General features: G+C 36.3%; 3 protein-coding genes across 3 annotated transcripts in view; 2 read left to right on the top strand and 1 right to left on the bottom strand.

The window, feature by feature from the left end:
• The window catches only part of LOC107566362 (uncharacterized), a 6,385-nt gene extending 3,457 nt beyond the window's left edge, over positions 1 to 2,928 (top strand). The window contains exons 2-7 of the mRNA XM_016251797.1: positions 237 to 554; positions 1,080 to 1,373; positions 1,466 to 1,612; positions 1,732 to 1,770; positions 2,263 to 2,622; positions 2,766 to 2,928. Coding sequence (XP_016107283.1) covers positions 237 to 554; positions 1,080 to 1,373; positions 1,466 to 1,612; positions 1,732 to 1,770; positions 2,263 to 2,622; positions 2,766 to 2,848 — 1,241 coding nt within the window. The 3' untranslated portion in view covers positions 2,849 to 2,928. The remainder of the gene's footprint in view (positions 1 to 236; positions 555 to 1,079; positions 1,374 to 1,465; positions 1,613 to 1,731; positions 1,771 to 2,262; positions 2,623 to 2,765) is intronic.
• Positions 1 to 6,888, bottom strand: part of LOC107566368 (SLAM family member 5-like) — a 14,393-nt gene extending 7,505 nt beyond the window's left edge. The window contains exons 1-2 of the mRNA XM_016251808.1: positions 6,588 to 6,888; positions 5,550 to 5,837 (exon numbers count right to left, since the gene is read on the bottom strand). Coding sequence (XP_016107294.1) covers positions 5,550 to 5,837; positions 6,588 to 6,873 — 574 coding nt within the window. The 5' untranslated portion in view covers positions 6,874 to 6,888. The remainder of the gene's footprint in view (positions 1 to 5,549; positions 5,838 to 6,587) is intronic.
• Positions 6,889 to 11,450: 4,562 nt separating this feature from the next.
• LOC107566361 (SLAM family member 5-like) lies at positions 11,451 to 18,445 on the top strand. Its single transcript, XM_016251796.1, has 8 exons — positions 11,451 to 11,802; positions 12,214 to 12,555; positions 12,640 to 12,930; positions 13,031 to 13,153; positions 13,276 to 13,311; positions 15,209 to 15,247; positions 17,597 to 17,952; positions 18,171 to 18,445. Exons 1-8 carry the CDS (start codon positions 11,724 to 11,726, stop codon positions 18,228 to 18,230), a joined length of 1,326 nt encoding a protein of 441 aa, XP_016107282.1. The 5' UTR covers positions 11,451 to 11,723; the 3' UTR covers positions 18,231 to 18,445.
• Positions 18,446 to 20,251: the final 1,806 nt, after the last annotated feature.

The following is a 20,251-nucleotide window of genomic DNA, read 5'->3' on the forward strand; positions in this document are numbered from 1 at the left end:
CGTCAAAACATACCTATCCAGCATATGCTGTTTTTTTCAACAGGGTTATTGTTGAGCGACATGCTTAGGCGTAATATTTGCGTAATTTATCTACCACAATTAAACTAGCATTAGCGTACTACCATTTCCCACAAACAACTAGCCTAATAACCTTGTGAACTTTATCGAGTCTGATTAGCTGATTTGGATTTGCTCAACGTTGTCAGTCTGAGCAACGGTTTCTGTTTGTTCTCCAGGTGTGTTTGGTGATTTTGTGATGGAGGGAGATTCTGTCACGCTACACACTGATCTTACTGATCTACAGAAATATGAACGTATACTGTGGACATTTGGACCTGGCCGCACTCGAATAGCTCAAATCAACAATGTAGTCAATAAGATCTCATTATACAATGATGTTCTTGATGGGAAATTCAGAGACAGGCTGCAGCTGGATGATCGGACTGGATCTCTGACCATCACAAACACCACAACTGAAGACTCTGGACTTTATGAACTGCAGATCGTTGGTGGGATAGAGGTCCCGCCATTGAAGTTCAGTATTATTGTTTCTGGTGAGTATTTTGTAGTTGATTTCAGTGTATTGCAACATCGAACCATATTGAGAATACTGTACTAGTCACTTGAGTCAGTCAGCAGGTCAAATGCAAAATTAGCCAAGTCACAGATTGTTACTTTGGTAACTTTTCTATCCTTCTATCATCCTATATCCTCTTGGAGACAACACCAAGCTGCATGTACAGTATCTGGTTTCTTTTGTAAAGGGTGAAATGAGACCCGAGTCACAGCCTGGTATGTGTAATTTGTGGCAAGCGACCCAGAGAGACGAAACTAGTGGAAATTTACATATGTTGTGTTCAGGACTTTTACAATTGCATTTTTACTTTTTAATAATAATAACAACGTTTAATTTATATAGTGCCTTTCCCAAGCTCAAGGATGCTTCTCAATGACAATTTTTTCAGTATTATGATTTATTTCCTAGTCACTGAGAAGACATGGATGCTGGTAAATAGATATGAGTAAAACTCAACTGCACGATTTTGGATTGTCTGTTATTCTGATATTTTCATCTTCAGCTCCTCTGCCTGTTCCTGTCATCAGCAGAAACGCTTCTCAGTGTTCTTCATCATCATCATCATCATATTGTTCATTGTTGTGTTCAGTGGTGAATGTGGGGCATGTGACTCTCTCCTGGTACAAAGGAAACAGTTTATTGTCCAGCATCAGTGTGTCTGATCTCAGCATCAGTCTCTCTCTTCCTCTGGAGGTGGAATATCAGGAGAAAAACAGCTACAGCTGTGTGCTCAACAATCCCATCAGCAAGCAGACTCAACATCTGGACATCAGCAAACTCTGTCTCACATGTTCAGGTACAGCAGAGCTGATATTAGTTGATGTCAGTGCTGATATAAACTGATTTGTTCAGTTCTCTAATTTTTCAACTTGCACTACTATTTTATAGTGGATGCATCAAGTTTAATCCCAGAAGATGGCTTACCCTTAAGTCACATGGTGCTGATCTGCGTTAGTGTTGTAGTTACTGTACTAGTCTTGGCTGCAGCTGGGATGCTCAGTATCTACTGGAAATACAGGAACACAAATCAACTGGGCAAGTTTACTTAAAGTTAATAGAGCAAGATGAGCTTTATTGTGCAAGCATGTAATTTTAACCACATTTATGTAATTGATTTACTTAATTGTTTAAGTCTGTGGTTTGTGTTTAAACAGGCCAGACCCCTAAACAAGAATACACTGAGATGAACAAAGGTAAGACACTGTATTACTGCATCCAGTAGCGATATGGCAAAAATATCATATAATATTCCTGCTGTTTTTTTTTAAAGACTATTTTGTAATAAAAACTAGTTGGCCCTACTAGCCTTACTAATATAAATAAAAACACATAAACAGTCAGAACAAAGATACAAATTACAAGCAATTGAACAAATAAACACAATTGAATGTTACAAATGAAATAAACAGCCATTTAAATTCGAATCATCTAAAAATTCCAATGTAAAATACAGTACCGTATTAATGAAATCTACATTGATTATTAATCAAGCTAAAAAAATGATTAGGACAAAAGCAGTGAGGTTAGGCTGCTGTCACTTTAAGACCTAACTCACACAGATCTAATATACTGACGTCTGATTTTCTCCCTTCTCGGTCATCAGATGCCATTACAAAGAAACAATGCATCTGCTATAGTTATTAAAAATATACAATACTTCTACTGAATATTTACTCCCCGTCTAGGTTCTCCAGGTGATGATTTGGCTGAGACGGATGAACTGAAGACAGTATCAGTGAGGGTGGGAGAGACGGTCACTCTAAACACTGGTGTTACTGCAATAAAAAGTTTTGATGTGCTGCAGTGGAGGTTTGGAGAATTAAACACAGACAGCACAAACCCATTCATTGTCTTTGCCAGGCTGAATGAACAAAGCAATTTCGATGGTACTGGTCATTATGAGACATTCAGAAACAGAGTACAGCTGGATCAACAAAACGGATATCTCACAATTAATGACATCAGACCCACAGACTTTGGAATCTATAAACTAAATATCTCCAGGAATGGGAAAAATGTGATTTCCAAGACATTTATCATCCGAGGCGAGTAGCTCAAATCATTTAGTCGAATAAAGATCCTTTAACACTGAAACGACCAATTAATTCATGTAAAATTGACCAAATCTGAGCTATATTTTTCAAACAATAATTTTTTGATTCAGATAATAATCTTTTTGTTTTTACAGATTCCTCAGAAAACAGAGGGAATGTGCCAGAGGAGACAATAGCGTTAATGAATGGAGAGATTACTGCAAACACTGGTCTATAGTGACTGTTACATTATCCTTTATTTTTATAAAACGTCTCTACTTTTTGAGCCTTTAAAGTGGAAAATGTTTGAAATGAACACTGCATACTGTTAACCTGTGAAAAGTATCATAACAAAGCATTTATTTATTTTTTGGTTATGGTTATTTTACTGTTGATGGAACATGTTGCTATTAATTGTGATCTTGCCTGTTGTGCAGATATTCCTGTTATATACATTGCATGTATGTTACATTGGTGTCAATTTGACAGTTTTGATCAGTGTTAATGAACAAAACTACATTTTTGAACGTTTTCCTCCCTCTAGTGGACAATCTAAAGGATGTGTGTTCGTAAACAGTTTTATAATGTAAGTGAGACGCTGAAATTTTGGTCTGAATGTCATTTCAGCCTCAAGGACAAAATATGTGATAACAATAATACACTTTTTTTAAAGTAAGTGTTCTGTAAATTGTGGGTAAACCTCTGACCATTATATACAATGCAAACACAGATTTGCTGTAAAATCTGTAAATTTTAACTGTACATGGTAAGGTAACTTACAGTACAGTTAGCTTATTAATAGGATTTTACTGATTTATTTTTTTAAAAAAGAGATGAAATTCGACAAAAAAAAATAGTTGACCTTGAACTTTGACCTAGAGGTGGGACTTACTTTCTAACACAATCATTTACGGTGTGCTCGCACCACCTTCAATAAAACATTTTGACATTTAGTTTTGGCATTTTATCACATTTGACATACTGGTGTGGGAGGGGTCCATGTACGTATTGATACCCCGATAGCACACGTACATCACAGATGTCTATAATAATAAACTTTTTTTAAAGTAAGTGTTCTGTAAATTGTGGGTAAACCTCTGACCATTATATACAATGCAAACACAGATTTGCTGTAAAATCTGTCAATTTTAACTGTACATGGTAAGGTAACTTACAGTACAGTTAGCTTATTAATAGGATTTTACTGATTTATTTTTTTTTAAAAAAGAGATGAAATTCGACAAAAAAAAATAGTTGACCTTGAACTTTGACCTAGAGGTGGCACTTACTTTCTAACACAATCATTTACTGTGTGCTCGCACCACCTTCAATAAAACATTTTGACATTTAGTTTTGGCATTTTATCACATTTGACATACTGGTGTGGGAGGGGTCCGTGTACGTATTGATACCCCGATAGCACACGTACATCACAGATGTCTATTTGACATTTACAACTGCAAGATGCATTTATTTGAGTGTTTGCGCATCTGCAATACGTCTATAGGGCGTTTTCTATCAGATGTTGAATAGACGTTTAGAATATGTCTTTGAGATGTTAGGATTTAGGATGTAGGTAAAACTGACACCTTATAGACATTTATCAGCTGTTTGTACACAGCAGATGCTTTCCAGATCAAGCGATCTTTAACAGACATCTTGCAGACGTGTGCTAGTTTTTTTTTATTTGAAATGAAATGACCAGAAATGAGAAAACAGTGCCTTTATTCGCTTTTCCGTGAGATTTCAGCTTGATTTTTCTTTTATTTGTTTTGTTTATTATTTTGGTTCACAGCTAGAAAACTATTGTTTTGTTAAAACAGAACTGAGTTTGTCTCATAAGACGCTGAAAGAGGCGTCTTACACTCTAAAAAATGCTGGGTTGTTTCAACCCAACTTTGGGTCAAATATGGACTAACCCAACCGTTGGGTTAAATTTTTACATTACATTTTTAACCCAAAAGTTGGGTTAGTCCATATTTGACCCAAAGTTGGGTTGAAACAACCCAGCATTTTTTAGAGTGTATGATCGCCGACATGTGGAAAATGAATTTTGTAGTCATTTATCCATTTTCTACGCATGAACCAAAAAGCTAAAAAAATTAAATCTTTTTTTTTTGAACAAACAAACTAATAAAGGTGCAGTTTTCTTGTCTCTGCTTATTTAATTTCAAATTGAAACTATAAAAACGTACATGGATCCCCAATATAGATTTAAATATAGGCCCAATTTTATGCAATTTTTGTATTATATATTGTATTTTGCATTTGATTTACAATTTCTTTTTTAATAAAAAAATCTTACACCTGCAGAAAAAAATACTGTTGGACAATGTTTAATATGATGTAGCTACACTCTAAAAAATGCTGGGTTAAATACAACCCAGTGCTGTGTAAAATAGGGACAAACCCAGCAATTGAGTTGTTTTGACCCAACGGTTGGGTTACTACCCAGAAGGTTGGGTTAACCATTTAACCCAACCGCTGGGTCAAAACTTACATGAGATGAAGATATCAGTCATATCAGTGTCCTAGAAAAATCTATTTTCTACACAAACACTGACTATACCTAAATTATAAACAATGCATATATATATATATAAAAAAATACACATTCCTTTGTAACCATTTTCAAAAAAGGAAAGAAAAAAAAACAGGTACAAAAGAGATAAGAGATGATTGTTTTAACAGTGAATCAGTGTAGGGCGGAAGTTGATGTATGAGTTTGTCTTTTCTGATCAGATTTTCTGGATGTGATTTCAAAACCCAAAACAACAACAGTAGCCACACCCACCAGAGCAGAGATGACCAATTGGATCACAGCTTTAGTAGTGTCACAACAGCAGACACATTCTGAGTCTGAGGGGATAAAAGAACAATAAACATACAAAATGACTGATAATATGCTGCTGACTTACATAAATAAACACTAATGTTACCTGAATGTATCTGACAGAGTTGACTGATATCCAGATGTTGAGTCTGGTTGCTGATGGGATTGTTGAGCACACAGCTGTAGCTGTTTTTCTCCTGATATTCCACCTCCAGATGTAAAGAGACGGTGCTGCTGAGATCAGACACACTGATGCTGGACAATAAACTGTTTCCTTTGTACCAGGAGAGACTCACATGACCCACATTCACCACTGAACACACCAATGAACAATATGATGATGATGATGATGAAGAACAACAGTCTCTGCTAATGACAGGAGCAGGCAGACGAGCTACAAAAGATTAGAAACATTTACATTACATTAAAAAAGATGAATAATGGCTTTATTCCAAATTGTAGATTTGAATGTTGCAAGGAAGTATCCATGAGCTGTTCATGAACACCTCGCTATTAAAGGAATAGTTCACCCCCCCAAAAAAAATTGATGTAGATGAGTTTGTTTCTTCATGGAAACAGATTTGGAGAAATTTAGCATTACATCACTCGCTCAGCCATGGATGGGTGCCGTCATAATGAGAGTCCAAACAGCTGATAAAAAAAATCATAAGTAGTCCACATTAATTCCAGTCCATCAATTAACATCTTGTGTAGTGAAAAACTGTTTAAAAAACAAATCCATCATTAGGACTTTTTAACGTTAAACCATTGCTTCTGGCCACAATATAAGTCCATAATCCATAAGAACACTCATTCTGACGGCACCCATTCACTGCTGAGAATCCACTGGTGAGCAAGTGATAGATTGCTTAATTTTTCCAAATCTGTTCCCATGAAGAAACAACTTCATAAATGACGTGAGGGTCAGTAAATATTTCACAGATGTTCATTTTTGGGTGAACTATTCCTTTAAATGGCTACATTGTAATTTATATTTATAATATTTGTAAGTTATATGTACTGTTATAATTTATAGTTTATGTTGCACAGATGCTTATATGACAACAGAGAAATATATAAATTAGTGCCAAATACAAATAAAGTCAGCTGGATTTGTGTGTCGAGTCTGTAGTTCTTAACCCACCATAAACAGTGACATTGAATGTTTTCCTTATCATCTTATTTCCAATGATCTGTGTTTTATAAATTCCAGAGTGGTCGGTTCTGATGTTCCTGACAGTGAGAGATCCAGTCTGGGGGTCCAAATGCAATCTGTCTTTGAATCCTTTGGTACTTTCAGATACTGAGATGATCTGGGCTGATCTGTTGACTTCAGCCATGGGAGAGTCTTCGGCTCCGAATCTCCATAAAATCAGATCATCTTTTTTTATTTCAGTATCAGTCTGTAGGGTGACAGAATCGCCCTCCATCACTGACACTGAATTAATTTCTTCTGTCTCAACACCAAACGCACCTGACGAACAAACAGCGATGGTTATTCAGTTATTAAGTAACTTCCTATTGGTTCAGCCTTTTAAATTGTTTAATTATCCAATTGGTAAATTATTTAAATTGATTTTTTTTTTACTATTAAAATAGCCATTATAAAGTATAAATATGATTAAGAGTTTGTGTAAACAGACATTTTGTTCGTTAGTATCTAACAAATTCTGAAATCCTTAGCTAATTTCAACAATAGCTTTTTACTTACCAACATGACCGAACAAAGACAAACAGAACAAAACAAACGCATGGACCATTTTTAAGTCGCTCACCCAACAGTCAATAACTCAAAACACACTCAAAGTGACCAGTCGCTGCATGTGAATCCTCCCCTGGCAGGATGTGACACCTTAGTCTGCACATACTAGCTGTGGTTGCAGTGGTTATGTTGGAGTCACAACATGTGTTTTAATATGTAACTTCTTATTGGCGGAAAGCCTTCTTTAACACAGGTAGTTAATATGGTCTTGTTTGCTGTATCACATATTTTTAAAGGTGAAATTAAGTCAGAGCACAATATTTGAGTGAATGTTGGGTAAATAAATCATCAAGTTTTGTTTGATGTGGAATTCAGACGATGATATTCATGTCAGCAAAAGAAAAGAAACCCTTCACTCACAAACTACATAATGCGAACTCTCTTGCCCGAGTGAAGTTGTCCACCAAACAAATGAAACCACATCTTGTTCTAGTTAAATAAACGAGACCACAACAGGTTTCACTTTGACTCACAAACTGTCACACATTCAGAGAATCACATACATGAGAAAAACATCTACTTTCTGTGGGTCAATTTTAGAATGCGTAATTTAAATAAAGTACCATTGAGTCTATTTATACTATTAGCAAGCTGCAAAATTAGACCTTTGGTTTTAAGACAATATGAAAATGTCATTTGAAAATTTTGATGATTATTGTGCTGACTTGGTTTTAAATGATGCTGCTTTTAAATTTACTTTGCATCCACACACAGTAGTAGGCATATACTTAAAATCCCCAGATTGTGTGAGAACAGAATATAACTCCCTTTTTTACTGTGGACTTCAGCAAGTATAATTATTAAAGCAAGACAAAACATGAAATGTATTTAATTTGATATACTCTCGGGTGCTCTTAATCAAGTGAATTTTTTTGTGCACTGCTTGTTATATCAAGTGAGCCCGAGGAAGTCTATTGCCATTCTTGCTCTTCTGTACGCTGATCGGGCTCTCTAGCAACCCCAGCTAACACAAATACGTGACTGTTAAAGGGGTGCTATTATGCTTTTTCACTTTTTCCAACTTTAGTTAGTCTGTAATGTTGCTGTTTGAGCATAAAAAAAGATCTGCAAAGTTACAAAGCTCAAAGTCCACTTCAAAAGGAGATATTTTATTTAACAGAAATCACTTTTCAAAAACTACAACGAACAACTCGTTTGGACTACAACGCATATTTTTCGGGATTTGTGATAGCTAAACTGCAACCAGTGGTGGTTTCTTCATTACCAGTGTTGCCAACTAAATTTAGCAACTTTTCAGACTACTCTAGCAACTTTTTCTTCCAAAAGCAACTAGCAATAAATTTAACTATTTTTTTTATTTATTTGGCAATTTTTAACAAATTTTGTACCTGCGATTGTTGATCAGTTAGTGCACTGGTAAGAAAAATATCTACAAAAATGGAAAAGGTAGTAATTTTCCAGGACATTATCTGTTATCCATTATCCGTTGTGAAACGCAAAATACAATGCGTAATTTAAAATGCAGGTAAAAAGCCTCTGGAAAAATTAATACAGAAAATTCCTTCATATTAACATAATAACACTTCTGACATGTTGCCGGTGTAGTGCCGAAATTTGCACTCTCCCAAATTATGCACCCCCTAGTATTGGTAGGTTTAGGAGTAGGTGTGGGGGAGGGGTTAGGGTTAGGTGTGGGGGAGGGGAGGGGTTAGGATTAGGGGTGGGGTAGGGATTAGGCAATCAGGTAGCGACTTCAACGAGGGAGTGCATCGGCAGGCGTGCAGAATTCGGCACAACACAATAAAAGCGTCAGGGTCTGGGTGATTATATGATCCCATATATGATTAGAAAGGAGACTATATAGGCTAAATCACATTACCCAGGCGGGGTAGTCACCTCTCATCTCGACCAATCACGTGAATGAATGCAAGCGGCGTGTGTGGGGCGCCAGAGCATGTCTGTGGAGGCGTGCAGAGTAGTAGAATAATAATTAATTATTGATTACTAATTTGAATCAGTACTTTATAACAAAAATAATATCTTAAAATGAAAAGAAGTAGGCTTTTGCGATCACATATTTTTTAAACCGGTAAACTCCTGGAAAGTCCAAAGATCCAGTAAACTGCCAACAGCGCTAATGCAGAGAAATTCTGCGATTGCGGAGAGAGTAGTGACTTACCACTTACGTCCAGATGTCAGTAAAAATTATTATTTTCAGCGTGTATTTGGCTTAAAAGCAAGAGTGTTTTATAATGAACGCTAATTATGCGGTGGTCAGAGATTTAGCGATTCTGAATGGATCTGTAGAGTAGTAAAGGCAGGCGATTTAGTGGTCTTTGGCGTCTCCCTGTGGTCCTGTTTGATGCTATTTAAACTAAGTACAAATAGCTATTTATACTATATTAAAATAGCAGGATATTCTACTAATTACTTATTGCCAATGGTGGCAATTATCTGCACCTCAGCATTGTAATACATTATAAAACAGTATGCAATAATAACTTATTGAGTGTAAATTTTAATTTGAATTCAAATTATTAAATGGATGCCACCTTATTGGGACAAAAGCCCTCCCTACACCTACCCCAACCCTAGCCGATAGTGTTTTCAACTTTTTGATTATTTCCTTCATTTTTATTAAAAAAAATTATGCTTTTCTGATGCAATTTGTATGGAAGCCCGTTTCCGCCACTGAATAAAAAATAAAAGAGGTAATTGTGACTTTTTATCTCACAATTCGGACTTTTTTTCAGCAGAATTGCGTGATATAAACTCGCAACTGCGAGTTAAAAAGTCATAATTGAGAGATATAAACTCGCAATTGCGAGACATAAAGTCGCAATTCTGAGAAATAAAGTCACAACTGCGAGATATAAACTCACAATTCTGAGAACATATCAGTCTTTTTACCAGCAGGGACTGGCGCTCTCTCTGGCAGCGGCAGGTCCCCAGATCCCTCATCCCCAGATGCCACGGCAGCTGCCACCGTCTTTCTCGCTGTTTCTGCTGTTTGCTCAGTAAAACTACACTGTACTCAGTGGCGTGCGGTGGTGTTTTTTTAAATGATGATGCAAAGTTCCCACAACTGTATTATTATTATTATTATTATTATTATTATTATACATTTTGTATCAGTTGCCATAGTTCTTGCCAGGAGTCAAAGGCCAGAGCTGCCAGAGTTCGTGGCAGCTGCCACTAGTCGTTTCTGGCAGCTGCCACCATCTTTCTCGCCGTTTCTGCTGTTTGCTCGGTAAAACTACACTTTTCTCAGTGGCGTGCGGTGGTGTTTTTTGGGGGGTTTTGTTGCTTTTTTTTTTTACACAATAAAACAACCCGAACTTGATTTAAATGATTGACAGTAACAGATCTGACCTAATGTAACACTTAACAAAGACAGTCAGAGATATGACAGTATGACATATGAAAATGACATTTAACCATTGCCACCCCCCTCCCAAAAATGAATAAATAAAAACCAAATATAATATATTCATATTTAGGGTTTAGACACCGAGACATCTTAGACTTTACATACACTGTTAAGGAGACCGAGCATATTTGACATTATACTTATCTCTTTATACCATTTTCAGATTCAGAAATTCTAATAAAAAAATTCAAATTCTAAATAAAACAAGCATAAATAATTAAATAAAAAACAAATCAAATATATACATATTTAGGGTTTAGACACACCGAGACATCTTAGATTTTACATACACTCTTAAGGAGACAAAGCATATTTGACATTATACTTAATCTCTTTATAACATTTTCTCAATCAATGCAAGAAAAGAACCTCATATTTTCATATACAGATCAAGGCGTCCTGACACTCTAAATGGTTTTATTGTGTGTATATTTAGTGTTGAGTATTACTTCTGTCTCCTTTTTATTGTAAATTTGTTTTATGGTTATTGGCTTAATTCTACTTCTCTGTGCAGCACTTTGGTCGGCTCTGTCGTTTTTGAATGTGCTATATATATATAAATAAATTTAACTGCACTGAAACCGAAACTCATTAACAACAAAATATGAACTTTATAATATTAATAAAAAAGCTTGTCTTATGAAATAATTTTGTTATATCTCAAGTGCTATAATCTAGGACTAATTCTCTTGGTAAGTAAGTATACAACTAGAGTAATACCTTGAACTTTAACCTGCTGGTGGCGTTGACACACTTTCTAACACACCCATTCACTGTTTCAAATCGTTTGATAGTTGAGGTGTGTGAACTGTACCGCTGTGGGGAGTTTCTGGCTCTGCAGATCTACAGTCTGGTTCTCCATGACAGATCCCGTTGGGAAGTTTCAATGAATTTACTTCCTTATTTTGATCGGATTTAGCCCACTGATTTCCCAGCATTTAAATCAAGAACATTTCGCATTTCACTCGTATAAACGCGACCTACTGATCTGATCTGAAGTCGGTTAAATATGACAAAATCATCTGTAAAAGTGAAATTATATCACCTTGCGGTTTAGCTCGTTTAGAAACTGATTGGACGAACTGATCAAACGTTTTGAGACTCAACGGAACGGTTTAATAACTACAATGGACAACTTTTACTGCTCTTTTACTCATAGAAATATGGAGGCGTTTGTTTTATTTTGTGTTACGTTACTCGTGGATGGTGAGTAGATATAAATGGTTTTCGATACTTAAATATCTAAAAATGATTTGAATATAATATAATATTAACATATTCAATTTCTGAAGTAATGTTTTGATCTGTTTTATGGAGCTTAAACTCAAAAAATGCTTGTGCTGATGTTTGTCTGTCCAATATTCACTAACTCAATATTCAGTGATCTTAACTGCAACTCACTTTTTCTTATGGCCACTTTTCATTTTGTTGTTCCTGTTTTCACAAAATATCCGGCGGGACTTGAAATGTGGCCTGAACCTGTGAAGATTTGATATCCACACACCACTCCATACTATAAGCACCATACATTATGACTATATTAATCCTTAAACAAGACTCAGTGATCTCAGTTGAATTTGTTCAGCTTAAATCTCTAAAACGGTCTCTCTTCTGCAGGTGTGTTTGGTTATACGGATGAAGTGAAGTCCGTGTCAGTGATGGAGGGAGATTCTGTCACTTTATATACTGATCTTACTGAAATACAGAAAGCTGATCTGATACTGTGGACGTTTGGATCTGACAACACTCGAATAGTTCAAATCAACAGAATGGCCAATAAGATCTCATTATATGAGGATGCTCTTGATGGGAGATTCAGAGACAGACTGAAGGTGGATCTTCAAACTGGATCTCTGACCATCACAAACACCACAACTCAACACACTGGAGTTTACAGATTTTTGCAGATCATTGATGGAAAAGAGGTCCTGCCCAAGAAATTCTGTATTATTGTTTCTGGTGGGTAGTTTTCGAGATGCATTCAGTTTGATTACATTGCATCACATGTATCCATTATAGACTTTATTTTCTCATGTTTTCCAGCTCATCTGCCTGTTCCTGTCATCAGCAGTAACTCTTCACAATGTTCTTCATCATCATCATCATATTGTTCATTGGTGTGTTCAGTGGTGAATGTGGGTCATGTGACTCTCTCCTGGTACAAAGGAAACAGTTTATTGTCCAGCATCAGTGTGTCTGATCTCAGCATCAGTCTCTCTCTACCTCTGGAGGTGGAATATCAGGAGAAAAACAGCTACAGCTGTGTACTCAACAATCCTATCAGCAACCAGACTCAACATCTGGACATCAGTCAACTCTGTCAACCATGTTCAGGTATGGCAGCGCTTTTTCACAGAGCTGGTCATATTCACGTATGTCAATAACTATTTTTAGCAGTTCCGATGCTGATACAGTATCTCTCTTTCCATTATAGCACCAGGTTTGTCCGCAGGTCATATAGCACTGGTTTGTGCTTGTGCTCTGGCTGTGGCTGCAGTTTTGTGTGGTATTTATTATTACTGCCAGCGCAAGATGCGTAAACAGGCAGATAAAGGCGGTACGTGTTACTTGTAGCTAATTTAAAAGAAAAAATATGAGTGCAAAGTATTGTTTTGTAAGAAAGTTTGCATTTATTTCTTCATAATTTTTTTAATTACGCCATTCTTTTTTTTTTTACAGATGAACCTGACGGAGAGGAACTCAAGAGCCTAAAAGGTGAGATACAATTTAACTATGTGTACAGATTCTTGTGTTTTTGATGTAGCTTCATTCTTTCCATTGTGACATTAAACATCATCACAAAAAACTTGAAAGTTATAATATTATAATCAGTGCTGGGGAAAAAGTAATGCATTACAATATTGCGTTACTCCATTAAAAAGTAACTAACTGCGGTACTTAATTACTGTTCATGTAAAGTAAGACATTGCATTACTTTTGCCTTAGTTTTTGTCTCTGGGCTTGCGTATTTATTTTTTAATAACAAAAAAGCCAAAAGTTATATTTTTGTCAACTGTAAAAGCCCTTTCATGAAGCCTCAGACTGAAGGAAGTGCCTCTGCACTTATTCCCAATTTCTTCCAACATGGGGACAGTCAATAAATGTGAAAAAAGTTACTTGCATTACTTATTTAATAAAGTAACTCAGATATTTCATTGTTTCATGCGTTACTTTATTAGTTAATTGAAAAAAAGTAATCCGATTACATAACTCGCATTTCTTGTAATGCGTTACCCCGACACTGATTATAGTTATGGGTGACAGAAGATTTAATTGAATCAAGTCATCTGATTTTTATTAAAGATGTAGTTCCTGAAAACAGTGTGGACGTTCATCGGCCAAACCATGGTACCATACTGCATTACTGAATCTCTCTGGGTGTTTGTGTTCATTTAAATCAGTATCGAGATTGATACGTATATCTGTGTTTTCAGCAGATGGGGAAACGTCTAATGAGGACAGACATTACAAGTTACTGTACAGCTTTGTGTACCTTGCATGACAGATACAATGGTGCCATATAATTAAGGCTATGATTTTGATTAAAACAGGTGCAGTTCCTTTGTTAGCTGTTGAGGTAGATGGTAAGATATCATGTGGTAATATGTTGTTAATATTGCAGATTAATGTTGTGAAGCAAATTAGCTCAGAAACAGTTAAAAATTGAAACTGGCAAAGTTTATCCCAACTAAAATATTTAAAACATGTTTTTTTTTAATCAATTTGTTTAAATCAACTTTTTAAAAATGTTTTTTTCTTGGTTATGCAAATGTTAAAGGAAACATTTAGGGAATAGTCCATGTATTTTATAATTTTGCAAACATTATGAAAATGTTACTTTTGAATGTTATCTGATCCATGAAACTAGTTATGTATGTACTCTGAACTTTTAAAAGCCCTGTTGTTATTTTTTTATGTTTAAGAAACCATTTTTGTTGGTTACGAAAACATTAAGGAAATGATACATTTTATAATTTAGCAAACGTATCTTAATTTTGAATGCTCTCTGAACCATGAAACTAGCAAGTAGTTATTTCTGAATGTTCTCTGGACTTTTAAAATATCCAGTTTGTTAAATGTTTAAAATATGTTTCTTTTTCTTGTTTATGAGATCATTCGAGAAAACGTTGAAGGAACACTGAACGAAAATTCTATTAACATTACTGGGAAAATAATTGTTTATAACTTAGTTTATAACTCTAAGAATGTTCCCCGTTATCTAAAACCAGAGTATAAGGTGAGGGTGAGCAGAAAACTGGATGATCTGGTTTATATTTTGTTCTCAGGTGAAGGGTGTGACTGAGACACAGCATGGGTTGTAACAAACACACTCTAGCATAAGTGCACTGTTCTTTTTTTAGAATAATCCTTTACTATGTAAAGGTATGCCATATTTTCCAATATATATGTCCGTTAAATATGTTTAAATTGTAATAATATTTCACAATATTACTACTTACAATATGTTTTTTATTGTATCACATAAATGCAGCCTTGGTGAGCAGAAGAGACCTTTTCCAGAAAATACAGTAGTACAACTGTGCATGCAGGATCTGTGTTTGTGCAAATCAGCATTTACTACAGATTAATATTTGTGTTTTGTTTTCACCAGGTGGGAACACGTCTGTTCAGGAGGGAGATTTAGAAACTAGTAAGTTGCATTGGATTTGTTCATTTATTGATGCTTTTGCCTAAAGCTATTCATCCTAAGTAGGGAGTAACTTGAAATGCTCCATTGCACAGTTATCAAATTGTTTAAAAAATGTACAGCCTAGTGAAAATACCTGGAGAGATTCATCTGGTTCAGGATGGAGTCTGATAGTGTTGAAGGCTGCATGAAGATGGATCATTGGGGCTTCGTCGGTGGATAGTGAGGTCGTTCTATGAGTGTTTAGTGTTGGCTTTTAACATTCAGGTTACCTGAATGTGGCAGTGAGGACAAGATGTGTTATATTTTATTTAAATTTTTACACTGTTTTCTCTGAACTTCTTTCCCTTGCGGATCCCAGTTTGAAAACCCCTGCGATAGACCTTAATGATGTTATATAACACCATAGTGAATTTAACACGGTTGAAATCGAGGCTGTGAGGGAAAGACTTAAGCCCCGTTCACACCAAGAACGATAAGTATAAAGATAACGATATTAGCGTCCACAGCGAACGATATCGTCTGTTTATTCTAAGCACAAACGCGTCTGCTTCTTTAAATACTCGAGCTCGTTACAGCAGGATGGATTCTGAGTGGCTGTCAATTTTTTTTTATCGTTCATCAGCTGGAGAAAAATCTTTTGAAAGTGATTCCAACGATATCGTTTCTCTTTGTCTTTATCGTTATAGTTGTGGTGTGGACTCTGCTATTCTTTAATATTGAGAACGATTTTTAGAACGGTATCTTTATCGTTATCTTTATAGTTATCGTTCTTGGTGTGAACGGGGCTTACAGTCTTTACAATGGCACGCATGATATAAAGGTTCTAAATCATATCATTTTCACAACCCACAACTTTCAAAACTGTTTATGGAGTGTTTGTCTCTTGAAACTTTCTTTAGAAAGACGTTTCGTCAGCTGAATAATCGGTATGGTAAAAAAAAAAACAGTACTTCTGTCCCTCACAGCCTCGTTTGGAATGATCTTGTCAAGAATTAAATATAGCACTACCTGACAAAGGTCTGTAGAGGAATGTTAGAATCAGAATAAGTGTGTGAAGGAAAAACTAAAACAAATGAGGTGATGGTGAGCTGTTCCAAACAAGTCAAGCAAGGCTGACCCACTGACCCACAACTACAACACAGATTTGTGCAGGGAGTTATTATATCATAGAGAGGAGAGTGGTGTATTAGGTATCAAAAATGATCAAACCTGTTTGGTGGAAGTTGTGGGAGAAAGTGGGTGTTGCTGTGTCCTCTGGGCAAATCGAGGTCTGAAGCCCAGTATGCTGAGCTTTACTGACAAATGACAGACTGTTCAAGAGTCCCAAAGACAGAGAGAGATGAGGAGGTGAAAAGAAACTAGTATAGGCTTGTTGGATCATGTTGATCATGTACACAGTGCTTCCTCTGTGACATTTGTCTGCGTACATTGCTCGTGACGTGAATTTCATCATCAGAATAGTACGTACACCACCGGACTTTTGTAACCGCAGGCTGTACATACGCATTGACTTGTTTTTGCACTAATCAGTTGTTCCACAAGGTGGCAACACTGGCCCGGGCCGTTGTTTTTACAGTAGAAAACAAAACGAATGTACAAAGAAATTTTTATCGGTCATAACTTCTGGAGAAAAATATAGCAGATGCTTGACGAAGACGACGCTTTCTAGAGCGCATGTGTCGACCGCCTGCGTTCATGAACTCTTTACAATAGAGTACACCTTAAAAGGAAATGCGTTCGACTGTACGCGTATGCTATGAAGTATACTTTGGGCTTTAGGCTAATTCAACTGTAACTTGGTACACATGATCTAAAGACCCTCATGACAAAAACCAATCAGAAGAATTTCAGTTTTGTCCGATTGTTTTAAGTCGGAAACATGTCTCCTTATGTCTTAAGGAGTTTGACCTACAATGAATAATTACGTGGAATAACGGGGAATGCACTCACAACTTTTACTAATGTTTTTATGTTTAAGTTAAATAAATGTTAGGACAAATTTTTTGTTATGATTAAGTAATGTTAATGAAACGTTCTTGTTACTTATTAATATTTGATAGCTTAGCTTAGTTGGACAAGATTTTGTTTTCATCCAAAGTTGTGAATTAAATTGGAATATTGCATGAAATATTTGCGAATAAAACACAGTTTCCATCCCACATGTTTTTTCATTGTCACTTCCTGGGAAACTGGCGCGAATTATAACTTGCACATTTGAAGGTTTTCTGTTCATCTTGTCGTTTCTTTCAAGTGTTTTTAAGGCGATACCCCAAACATTGCATACAAATACATGGATGGAAACAGAATTTGAATCTCCATCTAAAAAACGGTTTTCTATTTGTTCTCCAGGTGTGCTTCTTAAGGAAGATAAAATCACATCAGTGCCAGTGATTGAGGGACAATCTGTCACGCTACACACGGATCTTACTGAAATACGGGAAATTGACATGATTTGGTGGAAGTTTGCAGATTCCAAAGAACGCAGTTGTGCTAAATTTGTTTTAATAGCTACGCTGAATAAAACAAACAATGAGGTAAACCTATATAATGAAACAGTTCAACAATTCAAAGACAGTTTGAAACTGAACCTCGATACAGGATCTCTCACCATCACAAGCATCACACCTGAACATTATGGATTTTATAAACTACACATCACCAGCAAAGAAGAGATGGTCGTTCATACCTTCAGTGTTGTTGCTCAGGTAGGTCAAGTCTTTTAAAGTAATATTTGTCTTACTAATAAAGAGAGATTGTAAAAGAAAAGTTTTATGTTCTTTGCATCTTTTTTGAATTATGCAGTTTTTCTGTCTTTGTCAGCATGTCATAATTTATTGTGAATAGTTACCAATCGCTGTAGTGGGGGACTAAATTAATTATTAGATTAATAGGAACTCTTTTACACATGCTTCTTTTCTTACAGAACCTAATGAGAAGAGAGCGGACCCAAAGACTTCTCCAGAGGAGTCAAACCTGCCCATGATTACAACAGATGACCTTATAGTATATAAAGACTGGAATATTATCCACATTTCAATTCCACTGACAAAAACAAGAAACATTTTCTACTTTTCTCAACAATCTAACATCCCTAATGACCAAAAAAAAAAAAAACTTTAATGACAAAGGTAAAGTTGAGTGTTCAATATGAACTGACATAAAACACAACATATGTCACACTACACTTGCATTTGTCCAAAAATAGAAGCTATTAACTGTAAACACAACAGTATATGCTACTTATATTTTCTGCATGTTGAATTTTGTTTTTCATTTGAATATGTTTTTTCCTGCATTCTCAGAAACCCTTGGAAAAGGAAACAAAGTATTTGCACATTTTATTTAAAGGGGTCATCGGATGCCCATTTTCCACAAGTTGATATGATACTTTAGAGTCTTAATGAAAGGTCTGTAACATAGTTTGGTTAAAATTTCTCAATGGTAGTGTAAAAAAACCCACCTTTTTTTACCCTGTCAAAAACAACTCATTTCAGATCAAGCCGTTTTGTTGCATGTCCCTTTAAATGCAAATGAGCTCTGCTGACCCCGCCCCTCTCTTCCGAGCCGCTCTCTGAGAGATTGTAAACTTTAGCCACATCATGAAACTTGCTAACTAGCACATTATTTGGAAAGGCCATTTGCAAAGATTCATCAAAAAACCTTATACTCACTTCTTCTGGAGGTGAAGCTGGATCACGAATGATTCGCACGTTTAGTCAAATCAGGGGCACATTCCCTTCAAAAACAAAAGTAATCCACTGCGTCTTCAGATGTCTGAGATGCCTCAGATGTCGGGAGTAAATGATGACTGCTATGTCCATTATTACATCCAACAACAGAACACCTTAATCGCTTAGGAGACATTCTGGTCTACACCTGCTCTGGCGGTGAAACAATGGCGGACTGATGACAGTCACTCAGGGCGGGTCTAAGGTAAGACACCAGTCCAGTCTACTGTCAATTAACTATCTTGGAGGGGCCTTGGCCTGTGTGATGTCACACAGCCAAGAATCTGAGAACGTCTTGATTTAAGAAAGGGGAAATGATTTAACGAGATTAAAAAAAACACTGGGTGTATTATAGGGTGGTTGTGTTCACACACTGCTAACACACATTTCAGTTCAAACAACTTGCAAAAGTACATGTCGCATCCAATGACCCCTTAGGGTGCGTTCACACTTGTCATGTTTGGTTCGATTAAAACAAACCCTGGTGCGATTACTCTGTTAGGGTGGTTCGTTTGAGTAAGTGTGAATGCTGCCATCCGAACCCTGGTGCGCACCAAACAAGCGGACCGAGACTGCTAAAAAGATGGGTCTCGGTCTGCTTCCAAACGAACTCTGGTGCGGTTCGAATTATATATGAATGCAACATGGACCAAATACTTCTAAACAAACCAAAAACAGGAAGTAATGACAAGATTACGACACTATGCGACATGATTTGACGACAGGGTGTAACCAAAACAAAATGAGTAGAGGGCAAACGTGGAGCAACGATGAGGTAAAGTGCCTTTTATGAGCACCTTGTGAGTTTGCAGGTGGTGAAAATAAAATTATACGTACACGCAAGAATGAGTGCGCTTAGTCCAGCAGACGGCATTAGGTGTGCTAGGTGTGCACTTAAAGCGGCGTTGAGCAGACCGATCGGTTAATGTGTGCTTTGATATCACACACCCGCAACGCCACTTTAAGTCTAAGGCACCTTTTGTTTGGGGTGTTCGGTGAGTTCCATCACGATATATTCGTCATTCAAGCCAACCAATCAGGGTGTGAACGTATCACTATTAATCTTTAGGTTCGGTGTCTTTAGGTTCGCTGTCAAAAATGCCAATGTGAACGCTAAGCGTACCAGGACCAAATGTATAATTTTCCTTTTTGGTCCGGACCAAACGAACCAAACTACAGTGTGAACACCCTAATAGTGTCATGTTTTTTTGATAACACTATTTTGAAATAATGTGGGGGGTTTATATATATATATATATATATATATATATATATA

Source organism: Sinocyclocheilus grahami, unplaced genomic scaffold (assembly GCF_001515645.1).
Source record: "Sinocyclocheilus grahami isolate Dianchi unplaced genomic scaffold, SAMN03320097.WGS_v1.1 scaffold1070.1, whole genome shotgun sequence".
Taxonomy (NCBI): domain Eukaryota; kingdom Metazoa; phylum Chordata; class Actinopteri; order Cypriniformes; family Cyprinidae; genus Sinocyclocheilus; species Sinocyclocheilus grahami.

Coding starts and splice junctions, on each gene's coding strand:
- LOC107566361 (XM_016251796.1), top strand. CDS start 11,724: ATGGACAACTTTTACTGCTCTTTTACTCATAGAAATATGGAGGCGTTT. Junction 11,803..12,213: donor TGTTACGTTACTCGTGGATG/GTGAGTAGATAT, acceptor TCTCTTCTGCAG/GTGTGTTTGGTTATACGGAT. Junction 12,556..12,639: donor ATTCTGTATTATTGTTTCTG/GTGGGTAGTTTT, acceptor CATGTTTTCCAG/CTCATCTGCCTGTTCCTGTC.